The sequence below is a fragment of the Rhincodon typus genome, chromosome 24 (genome assembly GCF_021869965.1).
Source record: "Rhincodon typus isolate 14 chromosome 24, sRhiTyp1.1, whole genome shotgun sequence".
Taxonomy (NCBI): domain Eukaryota; kingdom Metazoa; phylum Chordata; class Chondrichthyes; order Orectolobiformes; family Rhincodontidae; genus Rhincodon; species Rhincodon typus.
In genome coordinates this window covers 33,322,960-33,345,563 of record NC_063355.1, presented here as the reverse complement: position 1 = coordinate 33,345,563, position 22,604 = coordinate 33,322,960, and the positions used below count along the sequence as shown (strand labels likewise).

The window sequence follows — 22,604 nt, the reverse complement described above, 5'->3', positions numbered from 1 at the left end:
ATTTATCGAAGATTTAGGAAGGTGCATCATTTAAGCCTATAATGTTTTAATGCTTGGAAGTTGTGTTCTGCTGAGAAAGATCCTAAAGTATCCAAATAGTGCTGAAGGGTCTTTTTCTGTGCTGTAGACCTCTATGACTCTACAACACTTTTATATTTTAATGCATTATTTCATTTCATAAGTATTTCATCCAGGAATGCATAATACTGCATATGTATGGCATGGTATTTCAACTTGCACACTGCTTGCCTCGAAAAACAATGGAAGGACCTAATTTCGATTCACTGAAGTACAGTCTTTTAGGAATGCATCTGCAACCTTGAGAGAACTTAATCCATCTGATTGGTTACCTGCAGCAATAATTACCTTGTTTCTGTTGGCTGCAGAACTTGGGCAAGGTATAAGAAGTGAAAGTGCTGAACTCTGTAACTCTTTACAAACTTGCCACAGGAAGTGTCGGAATGATCCGCCTAGAAACCAAACAACAAAGGTGAAACAAAAGTAACTTTTGAATGAGGAAAATTTTTTTGCACATTGATAAAGGCCACTGGAACAAGCACATGTAATTGAAATACAGATTGAAGAGTGCACCACTCAAATGTTGAGCTGAAATGTTGACAGATTGCTTGATCTTTCCTTGAGAGTGGAATTTAATACCAGAGCTTTCGAATTCAAGAGATGAGACAGGTATATCAACTTAAATGACATTAAAGGGAGTCTACCTTTGAGGATACTTTTAAACCTGATCTCAGAACAGAAAGCAAGCAAAAATTGAGAAACCAAAATCCAAAGCAAGACCGTAACACATTGAAGCAAAATAACATTTTCTTTACAAATATGATCCCCATGACGTTACATTTTCAACTGAAATTTAGATGCATTAAAGTATATTTATTCTCTCCAACATTATAGTGGCTTGTTCAACGGGTTAATGAAAGCAAGCATCAGGATTCTCAGGGAGGTAGCAAGGCAAATTCTGGTGAGCAAATCACTTGAGGATTTGAAGTGGCTGCTCACAAATACTGGAAATATATATCTTCAAAGTAAAATTTTTAAAATTGTAGATTGTTAATTACATGAGCTACAATTATAAACACCATTCTAGCATGCCCCAAAGTGATAATAATTAGAAGATTCTGGGTTCGATTGTCCTTTTGTGATGAATTAGTTTGATCTGAGTCACGCAAGCAACATGATTATTGCAACTGATCTCAAGATGGGAAAATATCAACCAAGTTACAGATTATTCAATGATCGCTGCCGGAAAGCAGACATGTCTGGATATAAGGTAAACACAATAACGGACTTGTCCGAAATGCTTGGCAATATCAAACCGTTTGACAATGTTTCCTCATTCTACCTAGTTATTTGGTGTGTATCTGGTAAGTGACTTAAGACTTAATCTATCCGTAAGATTCAATATAATATAGTAACTAGTGGTAATGTTAATAGAATCTGTAAAAGGGTAAGTAAATATATAATTAAATAAAATAGTTAATTAGAACATATTAAGGTTGAAAGGACAGGTAATATGTCGCATCTGCAGTACGTGGGAGTTCTTGCCAGCCACTTTGTTCAAAACAATTGTATTTGTAGCAAGTCATTGATATCTACAGCATAGAAAAAGGCCCTTCAGCCCACTGAGTTTACACTGGTCAAAAACAACCACCTTACTATACCAATCTGATTTTTCTAGCACTTGGCCCATGACCTTGCATGCCTTGACATTGCAAGTGTATACCTAAATACGTCTACCATCCCTATAGGCAGTGAGTTACAGATTCTCATAACTCTGTGGGTGAAAACATTTTTCCTCACATTCCCTCTAAACCTCCTGCCCCTTATCTTAAATCTATACATCCTGGTCACTGATACTTCAGAGGGGAAAAGTTCCCTTCAGTCAGCCCTATCTAGGCCCCTCAATTTTTATACATCACTATCACGTTCCCCTTCAGTCTCCTCTGCTCCAAGGAAAACAACCCTGGTCTATCCAGTTTCTCTCTATAACAAACTCTCCAGTCACGTCCTGATAAATCTCCTCTGCATCCTGTCCAGTACAATTACACTCCCCTATAATGTAGATTCCAGAACTGCCCACAATACACTAGCTGTGGGCTAAACAACAGTTTATACAGTTCTAGTATCACCTCTCTGCTCTTAAACTTGGCTAATAGAGGCAAGTATCCCATATGACTTCTTAACCAATTTATCCACCTGTCCCGCTACCTTATGGGACCAGTGGATATGTGCACCAAGATGCCTGTGATCCTCAGTGCTTCCCAGGGTCCTACCGTTCATGTATTCCTTGTCTTGTTTGTCCTGTCCAAGTGCATCACATATACTTCTCCAGATTGAATTCAATTTGCCACTGGTCACCCCATCTATATCTGCCAGTAATCTAAGGCTATCCTCTTCACTATTTACCACCCCAAAGTTCATATCACCCATGAGTTTACTGATCAACCTTCTTACATTCAAGTCTAAGTTGTTTGTATATACCACAATCAGCAAGGGCTCCAATTCTGCTCCCTGCATAACCTCCCTGAATACAGGCTTCCTGCCACTCAGCCAATTCCGTATCCAATTTGCCAAATTTCCTTGGATCCCATGGGTCTTACCGTTGCCATCAGTCTTCCATGTGGAACCTTATCAAAAGCTTTGCTAAAGTTCCAGCAGACCACTTGTCATTCTAACCTCAGTGATGGGGAAACTATTGGATGCAATTCTGAGGGACATTATTAATCTGTGCTTGACAGGCAGGGATTACACAGGAATAGTCAGTATGGTTTTAAGTTGAGGTCGAATGCATTACCCTCATACGTACACACCTGATTACCTCTTTGAAAAATGCAATCAAGTTGGTCAGACATGACCTCCCTTAATTAATTAATTTTGTCCCTCAGAATTGCATCCAACAGTTTCCCCACTACTGACGTTACAATGACAGGACTGCAGTTTCCTGGTTTATTTCCTGTTCCTTTCTTGAGTAACAATATCACATTAGCTGTCTTCCAGTCCTCTGGCACCTCTTTTTTGACCAGGAAGGAATTAAAAATTATTGCTAAAGCACCTGCTACTTCCACCCTTGCCTAACTCAACAGACTGGGATACACTTTACTGGGAGAATCTAGATCTATGGTTTACTTTTAAAGATCCATTTAAAACAGAAATTAGGCAAAATTCTTAGGGTCATCTCTTTGGAACACTCTTCCTCAAAAGTTAGTAGAAGCAGTGTCCTTGAACATTTATTAAGGCAGATGCAGATAGATCTTGTTAAACAGGGTGAAAGATTATTAGGGCTAGGTGGGATGTGGATTTTAATTTTTGAATGACAGTCTGGATAGGCTGAATGATTTACTCCTGTTCCCGGTTTGTATTTTGGCTCATGCGTTAAATGGCCAATTGGTGAAGAACTGGAAACTAGTCACTGCTCATGAACCTGCATTCTAACGTTTGTCCACACCTTCAGAGAATGAGGGAGTGAAGAATAAGAGAGAGAAGGGTGGGAAAACATGGTTTTGCACTTAGATTTCACAGTTGCCTCAGTCGCACTTTAATAACAAAAAGCTGAGTCTACATATCTTACTTGTTCCATGCACTTCTTCACCAGTGAAGCGAATATTAAATGCGTAGGTTGGGTCTCCGCCACTTGCCAATTTTACACAGAGTTGGGAGGAAGGCACTAATGCCAGTTGTCGAGCTGCCTGGCAGAAGTAGGTGTTTTCTGATGAACGAATCTCACCTATGTCGACGATTTAACAGAAAAAAAAGTGACCACGGCAATGATAGTGAAACTAGCACATTTTAAATGGCTTGCTCAGACTTAAATGGCCAAAAAACCATCTAGTTATTGTAATTGCCTCCATTTATTTCTAATTTGTCTACGGCTTTTGTAAATTTTAATGCATTATGACTCTTAAGACATACAATGTGTGCCTGTCCTTAGTGAACATAAAGCACTCATAAGTAGAATTAAATGTTAAATTTAGACTTTTAGATGTTAAAAAGGCGCATACTAGTTTTACGAAACAGAGGTGCCTCAGGTCTGCTGGAATCTGACAGTTACAAAAGCTGCATTTAACCATCCAATGATACATGAATTAGTTTCTCAATTGTCACTAAATATTGAGTAACCAGTGATTGTCATTTAAAACAAACAAAGCTTAAAAATTAAGGTAAACAGAAATGTAAAAATCTTGACATAAATAGTGGAATTTTGTTTTTGCTGACTCCAAGGATAACAGTGCCTCTTATGGACTGAACCCTCCAAGAGCAAATGTCTTTAAAAAATTGAAATAAAAACAGTGAAAAAAAAATAGAAATACACATGATAATAACATATCAAACTTGAAGTTGTAAAAATAGTTAAAAAACCTAATTTTCTTAATTGTGGGTTATGCCCAATATAAATCAGTGCTCAAGCACTAACAGGGTCCCAACCTTCTTGCAAATGTGAAACATCCAGGAGATTACCAGATTATCTAACAGAAGATCAATATATTTCAGCTTTCAGTATGAACTGCAAAGCATAAAATGAAAAACTGTGCAGAAATCAGACCAATGCTTGCCAAGGAAAGTGCACAAAAGAATCCTTAAAACATATTCTTCAGCAGGTCAAGCATTTTTCATTTTAACTCCAAGCCTTTAACTTACCTCCCACTATTTCCAAAGGATCCAGTGTTATTTCAGGTGCAGCATGGTCTGCAGTTCGCTGTACAGTTGCATTCAAAACTCGGTTCATCACAGCTAATTTAGTATCATAAAAAACTAATCCTAAACAAAAAAAAAAGACATACGAACTAGGAACTACTTCATCAGAATAGTTATGAACATTTCTACAGTTACTTGGAATCCTGGATCATACTGTGAAAAAAGTTTACAAATAGGAAGATTAACTGTGATAACAGGGCAAAACAAAATTTTAACTGAAATGTGACACAGACAAGAAAGTCAGCTAAAAGCTGCTGAAAAGCTATTCTTTTGAGAAAAGTAACATCAAATTTAGTCTCGAAAGAAAGAAGGTCCCCAAATTCCAGTTTGGAAATCATGATACACAATTACTCCCCACCTGACTGGAAATGATGCAGGCAGCTTACAAAATGCATGTTGCCTACTCATTGTTGTGCAATGCAGTGAGGCTGACTGAGTGCATACATCAGCTGAGGAATCAGGTCTATGGAGAGTCAAACACCACTTAAAGCTGAACTGTACTTTTTAAAAGTGAGATGCATGCTGTCTGTAGTGAGAGTCGGGCAACACTTAGCAGCCCAGCTGAAATGGTGCAATAGGCAAAAGAACATGGCTGCAGTTTATTTTTTTAGTTGCTAACCTGGAGTAACTGGTGCAGGAGGGGGACTGATCTTTCAAGACAGAAGTTCAGAAGGTAGGAGGAGCAGATAGCTGTGGTCAATAACAACAATCCAAAGCAGAGGGCATGGGTACATCAAACCATTTAATGGCCTCCTGACTGGTCAACATCAAACCCCACCAACTGACTTTAAGCCATATAAACTGATCTTGATTTGGATAAAGGTAAAAATGGTCAATAAGGACTCACGTGGGTAAAGTCTCCTGCTTCCTCTGCAGGAAGCTTGCCTTCTCTGCTGTCTGTACTCCTATCTCCCTCTGATACTGCAGCATACTTGAAATCGCAAATATCGTGCTCAATATGGCATTAAGAACAATGTATAACTAAGTTTTACATTTTGTATTGTGTGTGTAAGACAGCGGAGAATGCGGGCTAGTCATTTTTAGAGTTTTATTTGTGAGCCTGGGGCTTTGGAGCTGGTGAGTGTGAAGATGTTTTGTTTTTGTGTATTTTAATGAGGTTTTTCAACCTTTAAGTATTGAGCTAGGACTGAATAGATCAGTGCATTATTAACAATGAGTAAACGAAATGCTGCTTAATGACAGGCACCCAGTCTCACACAACAATCTAGAAAGAGTCTGAGAGGAGGTATGCCACAGAGTGGAGATAAGACTGCGAGACAGCTGAATTTCAAGAACTCATCTGGGTTTTTTCAGAAATTAAAAGTAATAATGAGTTTATTTTGAAATTTATTTCAAGCATCGTGGGGAGACAACAGATGAAGGGCAAAGCACTGAAGGTTGGTATTTTTAAGGATTTTGCAGTGGTAAGGACGATAATGTGAGTTTGAATGCTTTTCCGATGTTTGTAATGAAATTCTACCATCTCTTTGTTTTGCATAGTGTATAATTCTTTTGTTTTCTTGTTCAATAAACATTTTATTCTGCATGTTAATGTACATTGGCAACCTCTTGTGAGTTGATTCAGCAACTGACTTTCATGGTTGAGAAATAAAGTTAGGAGTTAACAAACCAGGTTTCACTCTGGGATCTGACTTGTCCAGTACTAAAATCCGCTAATAACACTGTGATCAAGCGATGTATTCAGGGATGCTTCAGAAGTACATAACTCATCCTAAGTGCCCAGCACTACTCATTACTAACAGTTCTCCAGTGCTTTCACTAACTCTACAAAAGCAAGCAGGCAATTAAAAGCAAGTTATTTGCAAGTTAGATGGCAATGCCTTTACATAATGCTGGTGGCTGTGGTATGGGAAGAGGGTCAATGATTCCTTACCTGCGTGCACTTACAAGAGGGTATTAACTCAAGTGACTAGGTCAAAAATGGTAGATGTTAAATGTTATTTGCTAACTAACATCACATTCTTCCCACTGCATGTTTCCTATCAATGTTATTGCTTTCTATAACATGCTGCATCGTGATAGAAGTAGTTGGGGGCAGCCACCCCACAGTTTTTAATCTTCAGTGGCATGATGGGGATGAAGCTTGTGATAACAGAAACAAAATCAACCTCTGTGGCATCTATTCTTAGCAAAAGACCTGAAATATTCAGATCTGTCAAAACTTAATTAATTTTTAGATGCAGGTGAACTAACAAGTAGAAATTTTTGCAGTATGAAGTTGCAACGTACAGGACCATAAATGAAATGGGCAGCATGTTTAATCTACTGCTCTGATGAGTTCTCAATCTCAGTATGATTGAGCTGTTAGGCATCAAGTTTTATTAAAGATGAGAACAGAACTTGTGAAATCAAACTTGATAATCACATTGGATGAAAAATGAACATAACAAACCTCCAATTAAAAACAAAATTCAGTTTACTCCTGTGTCTCTTGCCAGCATACTATTCTAATGCACAGGCAGCCTCCAGAACTTCAGTTCAATTGTCAGTCTTTTTGTGCAATTCTAATTTGAACATAAATGGGTCAGCACTAGTGAGACAGATTAATGGTGAATGTCTACAGGCTGTGTAGGAGGAAGAAGAGGAATGCAGGAAGTGCTGAACAGTTCATCCAAATCCTTTTCTTACCTGGTTTATACTGGATAACAAATCAGAATACAGAATCCAGAATCCTGCACAACACTCCTCTCTCCAGGGAATAAAGGAGCAAGATAAGTTTGCCCTTGAGTTTGTTACACAATACAATTAGATCATGGTTGATCTGTACTTCATTCCATTTATCTGTTTTTGTTCCATATCTCTTGATTTTCTTACCTAACAAAAATGTGTCGATCTCATTCAATAAGATTTTAATTCACCCAGCATCCACAGTCTTTTGGGGAAATGAGTTCCATTTTATTACTAGGCTGTGTGTGGAAGAAGTGTTCTCATTTCACTCCTAAATGGCCTAGTTCTAACAAAAAGAATATGGCCTTTTGATCTCTCTTCCCTAACCAAAGGAAATTGTTTCTTTGACACTAACCTATTAAATCTTCTCATTATTTTAGAAATCTCAATTAGATCACCCACAACCTGCTCAACTAATTCAGTCAATTTTATGCAATCTCCCCCTCATAATCTAATTTTTTAAGCCTTGGTATTGTTTGGGGATTTCTGCTACACCCTCTCCATGACCAATACACCAAACCTCAGAAGTTGTAATGTATTCAGCAAAGACTGAATATACTACTCCAGATAGCATCTAACCAAGACCTCTAAATAACTGATTCATCACCTTCTATTTTTGAAATCCAAGCTTTGCAGATACAAGCATTCTATTAGCCTTTGTTTATATTCTGTACCTGTGGATTAGCCTTCAGTAATTTTATACACAGCTAAATTTCTTGGCTGCTTCACAGCTCCTCGTCCTTCATTATTAAGAAAATATTCTGATTTGCCATTTATAATTTTCCAATGCAGCAAGTACTATTCCTGAGTCGAGAGAATTCTGGAATATTTTGACTCATGCACCTGTACTTTCCACACCAATTACTTTAATACCTTATGGCCATAGGACTTGTTACATTATCTATCATAATAATGAAGTATTTTGCAATGTAAGTAGTCCACTGCCTTATCAGTTGAGCCATCCAAGATCATGGCAATGCATTACAGTCCTACTGACACCACTGGGTCTTCCAACAGAACATCTGACATCTGACCTTTAGCCTCTCGTAACAGTGATGCAATGCTATCCATGTAAGTGTGCGTCTGTCTGAGTTCCACCAGAGGCAGGAAGAATGTCTCCAAGGTGTTGTTCAGAGACTGAAGTAGAGCAAAACGAAGTCGAAGGCTTTCAATTGGAACATCTAGAAATAGTACATCAAAATTAATAGCGCACAATGTACAGGACAAAGGGTAAACACATGTCAAATAAATTTTATTTATAATCAAGCATTTCATTTAACAGTTCTTTTTGTGATTTAAGAATGGACATATGTCATTTGTATTGCCTCAGAGTGCCAAAACAGTTCATACCCAACTTACTTTTTAAATTGGAATGACTGCTGAGGGAACACGTCTGGTAGCTCATCACAATATTTAAGAAATTCTGAATCAGTCTTGATCCAAAGCATACACCTTTTGACCAAGGTTACAACTCGCAGACAGGGAAGGTGGAGGCTATTAAAGATTTTAATAATGATGAGAATTTCACATTTTAGGTAGTGGGACATCAGGAAGTTGGGTTAGAAAGGATAGGGGCGATTGGTGAGTGAGGTATGATACAGGAAGTGAATAGCAGAGTTTTGGGTGAGTCAGAAGTTTGCAATGGCATAGAAGTCAAAAAAGTAGCTTTTTTAAAATGAAGGGGTAATGGAGCTGGAGCACCAGCTTTGAGTAAAATAGGAAGTAGTTGGGACAGACAGACAAACAGTCTAGTTTAGCCTGATCTGGAGACACAAATGGAATAAATGGCAAAGATTCAGTTTATGCTAGGGTTTGAATAGGTCTAATATTTTCTTAATGGACAAAATTTTGAATTGCTTGGTTTTCAGACAAGCTGACAACTAAGAGACAGTGGAGGGTTGAGAAAGGGGAAGACAGATTGATGTGAAAGTTAACCGGCAATGACAGATTTTTCCCATCCCTAATTCAAAAATGTTGGGGTCAGTTGTACAAGTTATAACTGACCATGCAAGATCTAGTCAAGCCAATGGAAATAAAAATAACTTGGAAAGAAAACTTTTATTCCCTCCATTTCAGGGGTTCTATCACAAACAATGTTCTTTGCCTGGTATATGATTGCATTTGCCAATGCAATTTTAATGATCACCAGAATCAGTCAGCAGCTCAAGATCAGCCATCCTTTGAATTTTTTCCCCGACCTATTGTTTTAGCAGAGTGCTTCACTTTCCCTATCTGGAACCTCTGTATTTCCCATTGGCCCCATTTAAAAATAAACCTAATTCTTACATTTCAAACTTGTTGCAACAAGGTGGCAAGAGTCAGTATGTTTAGATTGTTATAGTTGGTAAAGTCTTGATAAAATGCAATAAATTTGTTTTGTGAAATTAAGATGTATGGGGTTTCTGTTAATATATGTAGTACTACAAATGTAGCACTGTCATGAGAAAATTACCAATACAGGGCTTACTCAATAAACAGGCAATCCTTGGGTCTGGTAAATCCGCAGGATCAAGGTAAACTTCATGAGGGTGGAGTCGGCCTGGAGTGATGGCAAGATGACGGCAGAGACGGTTGACATATTGTACAAGTGCAACATCCATCTCTAGAGTCCATTTTTTGCAAGATCTTTGGGCGTGTCTGGTGTCGATGCAGGCACACCTATAGTGGATAAACATATTGTCAAAAATACAATTTGAGCTCAGATAGGCACTATTAAACTATATTGATAACTGTTAGCCAGAATGATATCAGCTCAAAACTACTTATGTATTGCACTCTTAAGTGTCAACGGCATGTATTGATTTTCTAAACAATTCTTTCTGCAATTTTCTACTTGCCTTTCAAAGTGAAGGTCATAGCCGCAGGAAAGAATTGCCCTCCAAACACTCCGAATGTCCTGCTTTGACCGATCGACAACAAATTTCTGGAAACCATCCAATGTTAAATACTTCTCTTCTGGTACTGTTGGAGGTTGAAAGATTCATAAAATTAGTTAAGGATGCCATCAATATCCCATATGTTGTGCCATCCACAGGTCTTTTGGGAAGAATAGAAAGCTAGGAAAAGGTGAATAAGGAGCTTTATTAAATAATGATGGTATTAGCACAAGAGGGCGATAACTCAAGTTCAGGAAACCAGTGTGAAGAAGCACTTCATGTAGATACAAGAAATGATGAAAACAAAGTCACATTAACCACACGACAGGGTGAAATATAAACGAAGAAACAATGGGAGTATGCCAGAAAGGTACATCAATAATTTGGGTGATTTTAAATCAGCATGTGGACTGGAAAATCAGATGAGAAAACAGTACCTAGATGAAGAGTTTGTATAATGTTTTCAGGATGGTTTCATTAAACAGTATATTTTGAATCTAGCACGAGACAGCAGGTTATACTAGATCTGATATTGCATAATGCGACAGGATTAGTTAACAATCCCACAGTGAAGGCACCCTGAATAACAGCTTGATTGAATAATAAATGAACTTCTATTTTTCAGTTTAAGAAAAAGAGGGGGAGTGATTCCGAGACTAGTATTTTAAAATTAAATAAGGGCAATTATGAGGGCATGAAAACAGCATGAGCATAAGTGGATTTGCAAATTAGGTTGAGGGATAGATCAGTAGAGATGCAATAGCAGACATTTAAAAATACACAGAATTGATGCATTCCAAAGAGAAATAAATAAAATTTGAAGGGGTGGACCCAACCTTTGTGACTAAGGAAGTTAAATATCAAATTTAAAGTTAAAGCATGTAAGTGAAAATATATACGGTAGGTCAGAGGATTGGACAGAATATAAATAACAGCAGAGACTGACTAAAAGATTAGGCATCAAGTCAAAATTAGAGTGAGAAAAAACTAGCTAGAAATCAAAACATTAAAAAAAAAGTTAACAAAGTGCATATTGGTGGAATGCATAATAGGAAATTAAGGGGATGGCAGATGAATTAAGCAGGAATTTTGCATTGGTTTTCACTATAGAAGATACAGGTAACATCCCAGAAATAGCTATAAATCAGGAAATGGAAGGGAAGAAGGAACTCAGGAAAATTACAATCACCAAAGTACTACTGAGCAAATTGGTAGAGATGCACGTTAAAATGTCTCCGGGTTCGCATGGATTTCTCTTTAGCGATTTTAAATAAGTGACTATTGAGATAGCTGATGTTGATCTAATTGTCCACAATTCCAAAGATTTACATTAGATTGGAAGATCAAATTTAAAGTCAAATAGCTTTTCAAATCTTAATACATTATTGTAACAGGATGGTTTGCACAACATTAGCAATTCACTTGGGCGAATTAAATTTAGGAAAGAAATGTACAATTGGTTTGCATCAGACTTCAGAACGTTAAAATACAAGGTAGGATTGACTTGGTGCAAAGCCTTACTCTGTCATTAGTTTGTATTAAAGGACTGTACCAAATACTGCTTACATATTGACTGCGCCATCAGGTATTTTCTGCACATACTAGTGGCTCAATATTTATACTGAAAGAGAAGGACAACTAACTTATCATTTTATTGAGGAATGAGGAACAAAGAAGCAGGGAATAAAGTATAAAAAAGGAATAAATTTTTAACAGATGGTGATCACAAGAATAGGTGCAAATTTCAAGTAAGTTTGATGACAATAAAGTCCGTCATTTTAGAGCTATGTGGGTGGTGTTACTTATGAATCGTGATTCATGAATCAATGCCACCATCATGCAGAATAAGACAAAAATTGACACTATGTTGAGAACTGAACATTTCCTGACAAAGCCCAGGTATAGACAAATTACATGAACAAAATGATCAGTATAAGGAAGTGATTATTTGCTGGCAAAAATGAGACATTTGGATTTACGAAGCACAATGATACTGCCCAGTGTATGAATACAATGTCTTAAGGCAGCAGGAAGCATTGTCCTTTAATTAAAGTTAAGATAGTTAAACAGAAGTACAATAATTACAATTAGTAGTTTTACAGTAAATATTATAATGGAAAACTCATCTGATCACCTTCTGGTTTCTTTGCTGGTGACTTCTCTGGGTCTTTGTCCTCAGGTTTGGTATTCTTTTCAGGAGACTTTGCTTTCACAATTGGTTTCTTTTCACTCAGTGCGGTTCTACTCCAAAAGAAATAAACGTTTAACTTTGTTGTATTTTAAACAATTTTCCTAATGTCCAGATACCTGATGTTATTAATTTTGGCTAGGTTAGATATCATGTTACTGAACCATAAAGACTAGCAGGTATCTTGTTTTATCTCTGTAGGTGGCAGATTTGAAATCAGGACATTTACGGTGCCTAAGAGATCTCAGGCTCCAAATGCCGACATGAGAGATAAGTGGATCAGACTTATCTCTCAGAATAACCGTGTGCTGTCTGTATGCAAATGTTCCAGCGACTTCATGTGAGAAGCATATTCAAAAGGTTGCTATCCAAATTGCACTATTTCACCATTAGCTTTGTGGAAACACCATTTTGCTGTCACACAATTAAAACACATCGAATGGCGTGAAGTAAATATGAAACAAACCCCTAAGGTTAATTTTTTGTCAGTTCAAGTGTAGGTACCTTTTACTGGTCAGTCTTAAGTACCAACCAATCCATCTGGCATTGACAGTTTATTTCCCAATGATTGATCAATGAGAGCTTGTTGGTTGCTCTGGTCATTCAAGTTCTACAGCATATGCCCTGTTTCTTGTGCTGGGCCATTATCAGACTGCAGACCTGGAACCTGCTCAATGTTAAAAACTTATGTGGTACTACTATCTGGAGTTTGAAAGCTTCATAGCAATAGTGAAGGGCAATTGCAATGGCACATGTACATAGGTGGAGGAGTACACTATTCAGGTCCTAACGACGAGATAAGGGCTTTTATTCTCGATTATCCAGTTCCTTCTTTTGTAATTGCCAAAACTCTTAATCTCAATATTCTGCATAAGTTTCTTATCATATTTTATTTTGCTTCTCTTGCATTGTTTTACTTCCTGTGCAGCTCTTCATCTCTCATCAGTCATCTGCATTTATGCTATCACTCAACTTCAATTTTATTTGACAGGTAGAGTTCTTTCCCATTATTGATTATACATTAAATATTTTTTGAGAATCTCCCAAGGGCGATCTGTACTTTTACAAAGTGACATACCCGACTCGTATGGTTCTTAACTGACTCCCAACATCAGTGCTGGGTAAACTGATGGAGGGGATTTTGAGAGAATACATTTAGAAAGGCAAAGTCTGGTTAGGGATAGTCAACATGGCTCTGTGCACGGGAAATAATGACTCACTAATTTGATTTAAAAAATTCAATCAAATTGGTGAGACACGATTTCCCAAACACAGAGCCATGATGACTATCCCTAACCAGTCCTTGCCTTTCTAAATGCATTTAGATCCTTTCTCTCATAATCCCCTCCAACAACTTACCCAGCACCGATGTTGGGCGTCAGAGACTTTAGCAAGGCCTTCTACAAGGTTCAGCATGATAGACTGGCCAGTAAGATTAAACCACATGGGATCCAGGGACAGCTAGCCATTGGATACAAAATTGGCTTGATGGTAGGAGACAGAGGGTGGTGATAGAGGGCTGTTGTTCAGACTGGAAGCCTATGACCAGGGGTGTGCCATAGCGATCGGTGCTGGGTCTACTGTTACTCGTCATTTATATAAATGATTTGAATGAGAATTATAGGAGGCATAGTTAGTAAGTTTGTGTTTGACACCAAAATTGGTGGTATAGTGGAAAGTGAAGAAGGTTAATTGAGTGTACTGCGGGATCTTGATCAAATGGGCCAGTGGGCCAAGGAATGGCGGATAGAATTTAATTCACATAACTGTGAGGGGTTGCATTTTGTTAAGACAAATTAGGGCAGGACTTGCACAGTTAATAGCGGGCCCTGGGGAGTGCTGCCGAACAGAGAGACCCAGGGTGCAGTTACAAAGTTCATTGAAAGTGGCTTCATAGGTAGACAGGCCATTGAAGGCAGTGTTTGTCATACTTGCCTTAATTGGTCAGAGCGTTGACTACAAGAGTTGGGGCAACATGTTACAGCTGTACAATATATTGGCAAGGCCACATTTGGAGTACTGTACACAATTCTGGTCGCCCTGCTATAGGAAGGATGTTATTAAACTGGAAAGGGTGCAAAAATGATTTACAAGGATGTTACCAAGACTGGAAGATTTGAGTTATAACGAGAAATTGGATAGGCTGGGACATTTTCCTTGGAGTGTAGGAAGTTGAGGGGTGACCTTATTGAGGTTTGTAAAATCATCAGGGGCATACATAAGGTGAATGACAAGAGTCTTTTCCCAGGTGTGGGAGAGTTCAAAACTAGGGGTCAATTTTTAAAGTGAGACGAGAAAGATTTAAAAAGGAGAGTTGTTTGTGTGTGGAATGAGCTGTTAGAGAAAGTGGTGGATGCAGGTACAATTAAAATATTTAAAAGACACTTGGAGAAGTTCACGAACAGGAAAGGTTTAGAGGGATATGGGCCAAGTGTAGGCAGTGACTAGCTTAGTTTGGGAACATGGTTGGTGTGGACTTGTTTGTTTGTTTGTTTCCATGTTGTATGGCTATGACTCTATAACAGTTGCAATAAATGTTTATAAAGTTACCATTTTTGGAATTTGGATATTTACAGGAACATTGATGGCTTGCTGCAATTATATAGGTATTGATGAGTCTATACCTGGAATATCATGCAGTTCTAGTCCCCTTATCCGAGGAAGGACGTTCTTGGTCTAGAGGGAGTGCAGCAAAGGTGTGCCAAATTGATTCCTGGGATGGTAGAACTGATGCATGAGGACAGTTTGAGTTGGTTAGGATTGTATTCACTGGAGGTTAAAAAAATTGGGGGGAGGGGGAGCTCATACGAAACCAATAAAATTCTTAAATTTTTCTATGAAATTCAACCACAGAAAGTGTTTGGGGCCAAAATGTCCTATGATTTCAAGGAGGAGATAGATATTGCTCTTGTGGCTAAAGGGATCAAGAGATATGTTGGGGAGGGCAGGATTAGGGTATTGAGCTTGATGATAAGGATGATCATATCAAATGGCAGAAGAGGCCCGAGTGATCGAATGGCCTACTCCTGCTTCTATCTTCTATGTTTCTATGTAATATTAGAGGCAGGCTAGGTGCTGCAAGTAGGCTGCCAAATAAGAGGAGAACATGATGTTAGGGGCAAGATACTCGTATGGATAGAGGATTGGCTGAGTGGCAGAAGGCAGAGTGTTGCGATAATGGGGCCTTTTTTTTTTTAGGTAGGCAGCGAAGACTAGTGAAGTTCTATTGGGGTTGGTGTTGGGACCACAACTATTCATGTTATCTGGAGCTGGACGAAGGAACGAAGGAACGAAGGCTTTATTGCTAAGTTTGCAGATGACACAAAGATAGGTGGATGGACAGGCTAGGAGAAGGAGTAAAGAAGTGGTTGATGGAATACAATGTGAGAACTGGGGAGGTCACGCAGTTTGATAGGAAGAATAGAGGCACAGACTATTTTCTAAATGGGGAAAGCACAAAGGGAAGTACAAGTTCTAGTTCAGGACTCTCAAGGTTAACAGACAGGTTAGGTTGGCAGTTAGGAAAGCAAATACAACGTCCATTTCAAAAGGGCTTAGAACACAAGAGCATGGATGCACTGCTGAAGGTGCATAAAGCTGTGGTCAGACCACATTTGGAACATGGAGAGTGGTTTTGGGGCCCCGTATCTAAGCTAGGATGAGTTGGCTATGAGGGGGTCCAAAGGAGGTTTACAAGAATGATCCTGGGAATGAAAGTCCACTCCTAAGGGCAGTTGAGGACTCAGTCTGTACTCAATGGAGTTTAGGAGGATTGAGGAGGGGGGTGGGGTGGGGTGGCGGTATCTCATTGAAGCTTACTGAATATGGAGAGGCCTGGATACAGTGGATGTGGAGATGATGTTTCCACCAGTAGGACAGTCTAAAGACTCAAAGGCACAAACTCACAGTGAAGGAACGATCTTTTAGAACTGAGAAGAGGGAAATTTTTTCAGCTAGGCGGTGGTGCATCTGTGGGATTCACGGCCACAGAAGGTTGTGGAGGCCAAGTCATTGAGTGTATTTAATTGAGAGGTAGATAGGTTCTTGATTAGTAAGGTAATGAAAGGTTATGGAGAGAAGGCAGCAGAATGGGGTTGAGAAATACATCACCGATGATTGAATTGCAGAGAAGACTTGATGGGCTGAATGGCTTAATTCTACTCCTATATCTTATGGGCTTATATGGTTTCAGTTCTGAAGGACTTTTTTTTTTTTTAAAGTAAGAGAGGTCAGAAACTCATTTAGAACAGTGAACTGAAATCATAATTTCCAGGAAAGCATTTAATTCAGTCAACTGCCTAGCAGGACACCTTTAATGTTAAGACACCGAATGTTTACACTGCTGAGATTACAACAGATAGAGAAAAACAGTTTCTTCCCAGCAATGGGATCCAATTTTCAGTTCAGAAGAAACTACATGCTCTAACAGAGATTTTAGTTTATGAAATCTCCAAGCTGACAAGAGTTGTATTGCTGTTGTTAGAATTGAAAAGAGAGAGATTCAGGCCATCTCTGAATTCGGGGAAAAAAAAGCTTTCTAGGAAAAGAAAACCAGCCTTAACAGTCCAAGGAGATGTGAAAAGAGTCAAATAAGAAAAATTTAAAGAGTTGAGATAGGTGCGATATTTCTCTGGGATTGAGTATTTGTAAAAAGGTTGAAATTTTGCTTAACTGTTTATATTCACATCTTTCTAAACTGTCATTATAGTCTTTTTTTGTGCAGTAAACTTATTCTTTAGTTAAAGAACACTTTCAGCCCTGTGTATATGTTCAGCGAATAAGCACCACAGTAACCAAGAGCAAAACTGAAACTTTTGATCTATCAAGCCAGGTTTTACTTTGGAATCCAATTTGACAATGTTACCCATCAGTTGGGATCATAACAGAAAGCTTGTTTCATCCTACAAATTTAGGTGTATAAAAATCTAGAATTCCTTTACAAACTTAACAGTGAGTCTCCTATTATATGATTACTTCAAGATAAAATGTTCCTTAATGTTTAATAAAGAAGTTTGACTAATTGCTCATTACCAAGCCTGTGACCTGTCCTCTTGTTGGTTTCAGTATCCTGCTAGGACCTAGACAGCTTTCCCGAAAGCACTCAAGAAGAAGTCATTACCTTTCTGACTCTTGATTCTTGTACTCTGCTCTGGTTAATGTGCATGAAAATTAGTTTTCCCTTGTCACAACTTTGTTTTAACTACAAACTTCACAAAATACACATCTGAATTAGATTGTCAATGCAATACTGATATCATCCGGCCCATTGATATCTTCCATTCCAGCTTTACATTCTGTTTGTTCAATCCGAATCATAGTCTCCACTGAGGTGACTGCTTTCCAATACTTATACCCAATCTCGCTCATGTAATAAACAATGCTGGGCAAACATGACCAACCTGCTGTCAGATTCTTCTACACTTAACAGATGCTATAAAATAAATTCAAGTGTAGAAAAATCTGACAGCAGATTGCTGGGAAAACGTGACCATTGTTTCTTCACCAGAAGTTAGCACTACCAGCAGCTGAGGAGGAAATGAGTAAGACTACAATATGAAATGTACAGAATAAATACTGATGGGGGCTAATTGCTGCCTTGCTCTTTTCAAATAATTGCACTCTGCCCAAATGTATCAAGTGCACAACTGCACCCCTCTCCGGAGTACATGCAGTCTTGTATTATATTAGTGTAGTGCTTAAGATTATAGCATGGTTGTGTAGTTATTATGGACTGCAAACCTTGAAACAAATTATACAACATTATGAACACTGTTGAGCTGGACTGTTAATCTTGTGTAAATGCTGTGGCTGTTTTATGCACATTGTTGCAAGTTGATTTTTATCTTTACACTAGCAGAGTACAGGGTTTATTACCCTCTCACCTTAAATGATGCTCTGAGCTATCGCTATATAAAATCCTGACCGAAGGGGGAGAACCCCAAAAAACAGAACGAACCTGACGCTGTTCAGCACGGACCTGTCTTTGCCTGGAGGTTTGGCAATTGGTCTTTTTGTGCTAACTACTTTTCCAGGGTGCTGCTCTTTTCCTCCTTTACTGTACTTGCTCTTGTCGAATTTTGGTTTAGGTATGCCATATTTCCGTAGTATCTTGCAATTTTAAACAAAAGCAGAAATTATTTAGTTACATATGACACAAAGCACAGTAACAATGAACACTCTTGTATGACAAAAGATAAAATTTTAGAAACAGTTCTCTTACATATTTGTTATTCTTATGAATAAAAAATAAAATTAATTGAATAACTCAATAATCAGTGTTGGCATTACCAACTCATACACTTCCAGTGGTACACTTGCTATATTTTGAATGGCATAAATGACTTCACTAAGAAACAATTCTCAAATCAGTGACTGAAGAAACACTTCCCACATGATCATGAGGCCACAATCTCCTGCCTTAACTACAGGTACACTGACAATCTAAGAAGGATCTTGTCCTTGTTAAGTGGCAAGACAAGATCCAAATGATATTAATTACCATTGCCCTGAATTGGTATTTTTACTTTAAGAGTGCTCAGAGAAAGATCTTTAAATCTGTCATGCTCTGCAACATAGCTGAGATTAGGCATTAACCAGGTATTTATCCAATACATGACAACAGGCAAACTTCATTACTGGCTACCAGAGATACACTATACTTAATGGTCAATTTACCAACTACAACAAAACCAATTGAAACCTTTATCCAATGTACACACACCTGCGTGAGTTGATCCTCTAGAACTTTCTTTGGTGGTCGAACATTGGTGAAAAAAATTTGCAACAAATTTCCTGGTGTCTGGGAGTTGATTTGCTCTTTACTAAGGAAAATGTCAGAAACTTTGATAGGTTTGGCTGGAGCCAGACTTAGCATCTGTTCAGAGTGTATACAGCTTCGGAATATCTCTGCAAGAACATCTCGTGCTCCAGGAACCACCTTATCACCTGTGTGAAAAGGAGCACAATAAACATTTTTAGATTGACATACTTGAAATGTTTATTTATTAATACATTTAAAAATACTTTCTCCCGAAACATCAAAGAATAATAAAAGAACATACAATTATTTAGCAATTTTCATAATCTCAATATTTCCGAGTGTTTTTCAGCCAAATAAGCACATCTGGAGTGTAGTAACTGAAGTAATGTAGGAACTTGCATGCAATTTGTATACAGCAATGAGCTAAGTGACCAACTAATCAAGTTGTGATGTTGCCCAACGGATGGGCATAGTCCAAAACATTAAGAAAACTGTCCTGCTCTTCTTCAATTAAGTACATAGAACATTTTGTTTCCGCCTAAGAGCTTTGAAATTAGGAAGTTTGCCAAACAGCCTTGGACAGATGCACCTTGGTAGGTGGTGGTTTAGTCAGTAGAATGCAAATAATATTGATTATATTAGAACAAATTAAGACACTGAAGCCACCATGTCAAACGTGTCTACGAGGGACTCAATGGCTGTAGCAAATAAATGGAACATTCAGCTCCATTACTTTTCGTACAAGTCAACAACATGGCTTTGTCTTTTCCAAACTCTGTTCCAACTCAGGTCAAAAGTCATAAACAGATCAAAAGCTGATACATACTCAAGCACATCTGAAGTTGTTAGCATTGTGAATTCATCCAAAACGTACCAAGTACAGGAGAGAGGATTACATGACATATTTATAAGTAACATACTCACAATAACAACCATTCTTGGAAAAGCCTCTAACACAGGGCGGCACCGTGGCTCAGTGGTTAGCACTGCAGCCTCACAGCGCCAGGGACCCGGGTTCAATTCCACCCTTGGGTGACTGTCTGTGTGGAGTTTGCACATTCTCCCAGTGTCTGCGTGGGTTTCCTCCGGGTACTCCAGTTTCCTACCACAATCCAAAGATGTGCAGGCTAGGTGGATTGGCCATGCTAAATTGCCCGCAGTGTTCAGGGATGTGGACATTAGGTGGGTTATAGGGGGACGGGGACGGGTGGGATGTTCAAATGGTCGGTGTGGACTTGTAGGGATTCTATGATTCTATGACAGATGAGTGGGATTGGGCATTTACATCCATTACATGCTAATAGCTAAACTGCATTATAATCCAAGGCCTCCTTATGAATACTTTGCTGTGGATGAACTGGATATTTAAAAAAATGGTGCTGTTCATGAAAATGCTCTGCGTACACACATTGTGAAATACTTAACAGTTGTGGTGTGAATGAAAGGAAAGAAAGATACAAATCTAAAAGTATCAAGACGTTCTCGAAAAAGTGAAAATGATCATGCATACGGGCTGCAACCCTCAACATAATTGCTATAAAAGGACATCAGTCATTTTTTAGGTGCTCAACAACCTACTGCACATTTCCCACATTTACATTTTAAATAGATTTTAGGACACAACATCAATGAAACAGTATATCATGCTGCCTCCAATTCCACATTATAATAAGTGGGCAATTCATGAACTGCTGATTTTTTGCTTATCAATGTGGTATAATTGGGAAAGAAGAGACAGTGACCTGGAGCAAGTCATTGCTGATTACTTACTCCTCCAAGAGAATAATGGAAGAAAAGAAGCGTCCCTTGAAAGCTTGGTTCTGCACCAGAATGGTGCAATCGTGCACATGGGAACTATACACGTGAAACAGCAGAAGTTTAACTTCTGTATCACTGCAGCACAACAATGCAGAAAACTTCTGATCATTCTTATTTCATGGCTCACCATCACTTTCTCAAGGACAATTAGAGATGGGCAATAAATGCTGGCCTAATTAGTAATGTCCACTTCCCATGAAAGAAAATATAAATACAAAGTAAATTCCATCAAGATGTTTCTTTAGCTCACCTTTTATTAGCTTATCAGTGAAATAATCTTCCAACGCTGAACTGCCCTGGGTGTCAAACAAGCTCTGGTTTACAGATGAAACTGTCAAAATCTCCTCTGTTGACATCTCCATTAATTCATCTTCCCCATCCAGACTGGACAATCCAATCAAATCGCTGCTATTGAACAGACTGGCACGGATTTTTTCAATTTTTGCCCTGGCTCTTACCTATGAATAAACAAAAATATTTAGATCCAAAAAGTATTTTTAGAACCATTACTGCTCTTCAACGACGAGCATTACAAGCATAATAATTTTCCTTTCCACTCTTGAAGATATGAGCTCATGTTACTTGCTTCCACAGAGGACAAGCTTCCCATTTCTCACCCACTGCTTGAGAGTGAGCCTGGGGGAAAGTGCCATTAGGAGAGTATCATAGCTGCATTCAATAGGCATACATAGTAGTGTCTACTAATAGAGAAGGAAGCCCACATCCATCACCATACAGTTTGAAAATACCCAAATTAACTTTAGCTTACTTGGCTAGCTAATTGTATGAATAGTGAAAACTGATTCCAAAACCTTCCAGATTTTGTGTCTCGCCTTGTCACACTGTGATGATACATTTATTGTCTTTTCTGGGCATGTAATACACGACAAAGTCTAAGGAAGGCCTGATGGCTGAAAACATACCCCTGCGTCATTGGTTTATTTTCAGTAACACTGGAGATTTAGAGTCAGTGTCATCTCATAACTGTCAGACTAACATTCAAGTATGATATTGTACCAACACACTGCATCATCATCTCAGATCCCATATCATACTGTCTAAAGTGTCTACAATTTTGTACAGGTAGAATTAGTGATTATACAGTCGTTCCTCCATATCTAAAGATTTTGTTCCCAAGAACCCCTGCAAATGATGAAAATCGCATCACGGATGCATGGTTTTTGCCTATAGAAGTTGATTTTCAGTGTCACCTATTTTTTGGCACAGATATGCAAATTGAGATTTTGCGGTTACAGAGAATCTACTGTACACAGAGAGCTAATCCCCTGAAATGTGGGGAAGCAAATGCTTGAATGTTTTTGAAATGGTGTGCAACACCAGGATCAAGAGAGCGCAACAACTTTGTCAGCATGCAGTAAGGCACCATCTGAGACAGACTGGCTTATGTTCAAAGTGAACAGACTAAAATATTTCAGGTGGCAGGAGGAAAGAGGATGAAAGGAGCAGATTTTAAAGGCACACAAGCATTAAATGAAGACCAAACAGATATTCAGTAAAACCATAAAGCACAAATGTCCAGATTATACAGTATTTCTTTTTGTCT

At 38.4% G+C, this 22,604-nt stretch overlaps 1 protein-coding gene across 1 annotated transcript in view; it reads right to left on the bottom strand.

The window, feature by feature from the left end:
• The window catches only part of LOC125485998 (probable E3 ubiquitin-protein ligase HECTD4), a 68,813-nt gene that overhangs the window by 12,263 nt on the left and 33,946 nt on the right, over nt 1-22,604 (bottom strand). Inside the window, exons 12-21 of the mRNA XM_048611737.1 lie at nt 21,291-21,498; nt 19,184-19,407; nt 18,419-18,570; nt 12,409-12,515; nt 10,236-10,359; nt 9,866-10,056; nt 8,433-8,579; nt 4,654-4,773; nt 3,587-3,742; nt 367-470 (exon numbers count right to left, since the gene is read on the bottom strand). Coding sequence (XP_048467694.1) covers nt 367-470; nt 3,587-3,742; nt 4,654-4,773; nt 8,433-8,579; nt 9,866-10,056; nt 10,236-10,359; nt 12,409-12,515; nt 18,419-18,570; nt 19,184-19,407; nt 21,291-21,498 — 1,533 coding nt within the window. The remainder of the gene's footprint in view (nt 1-366; nt 471-3,586; nt 3,743-4,653; nt 4,774-8,432; nt 8,580-9,865; nt 10,057-10,235; nt 10,360-12,408; nt 12,516-18,418; nt 18,571-19,183; nt 19,408-21,290; nt 21,499-22,604) is intronic.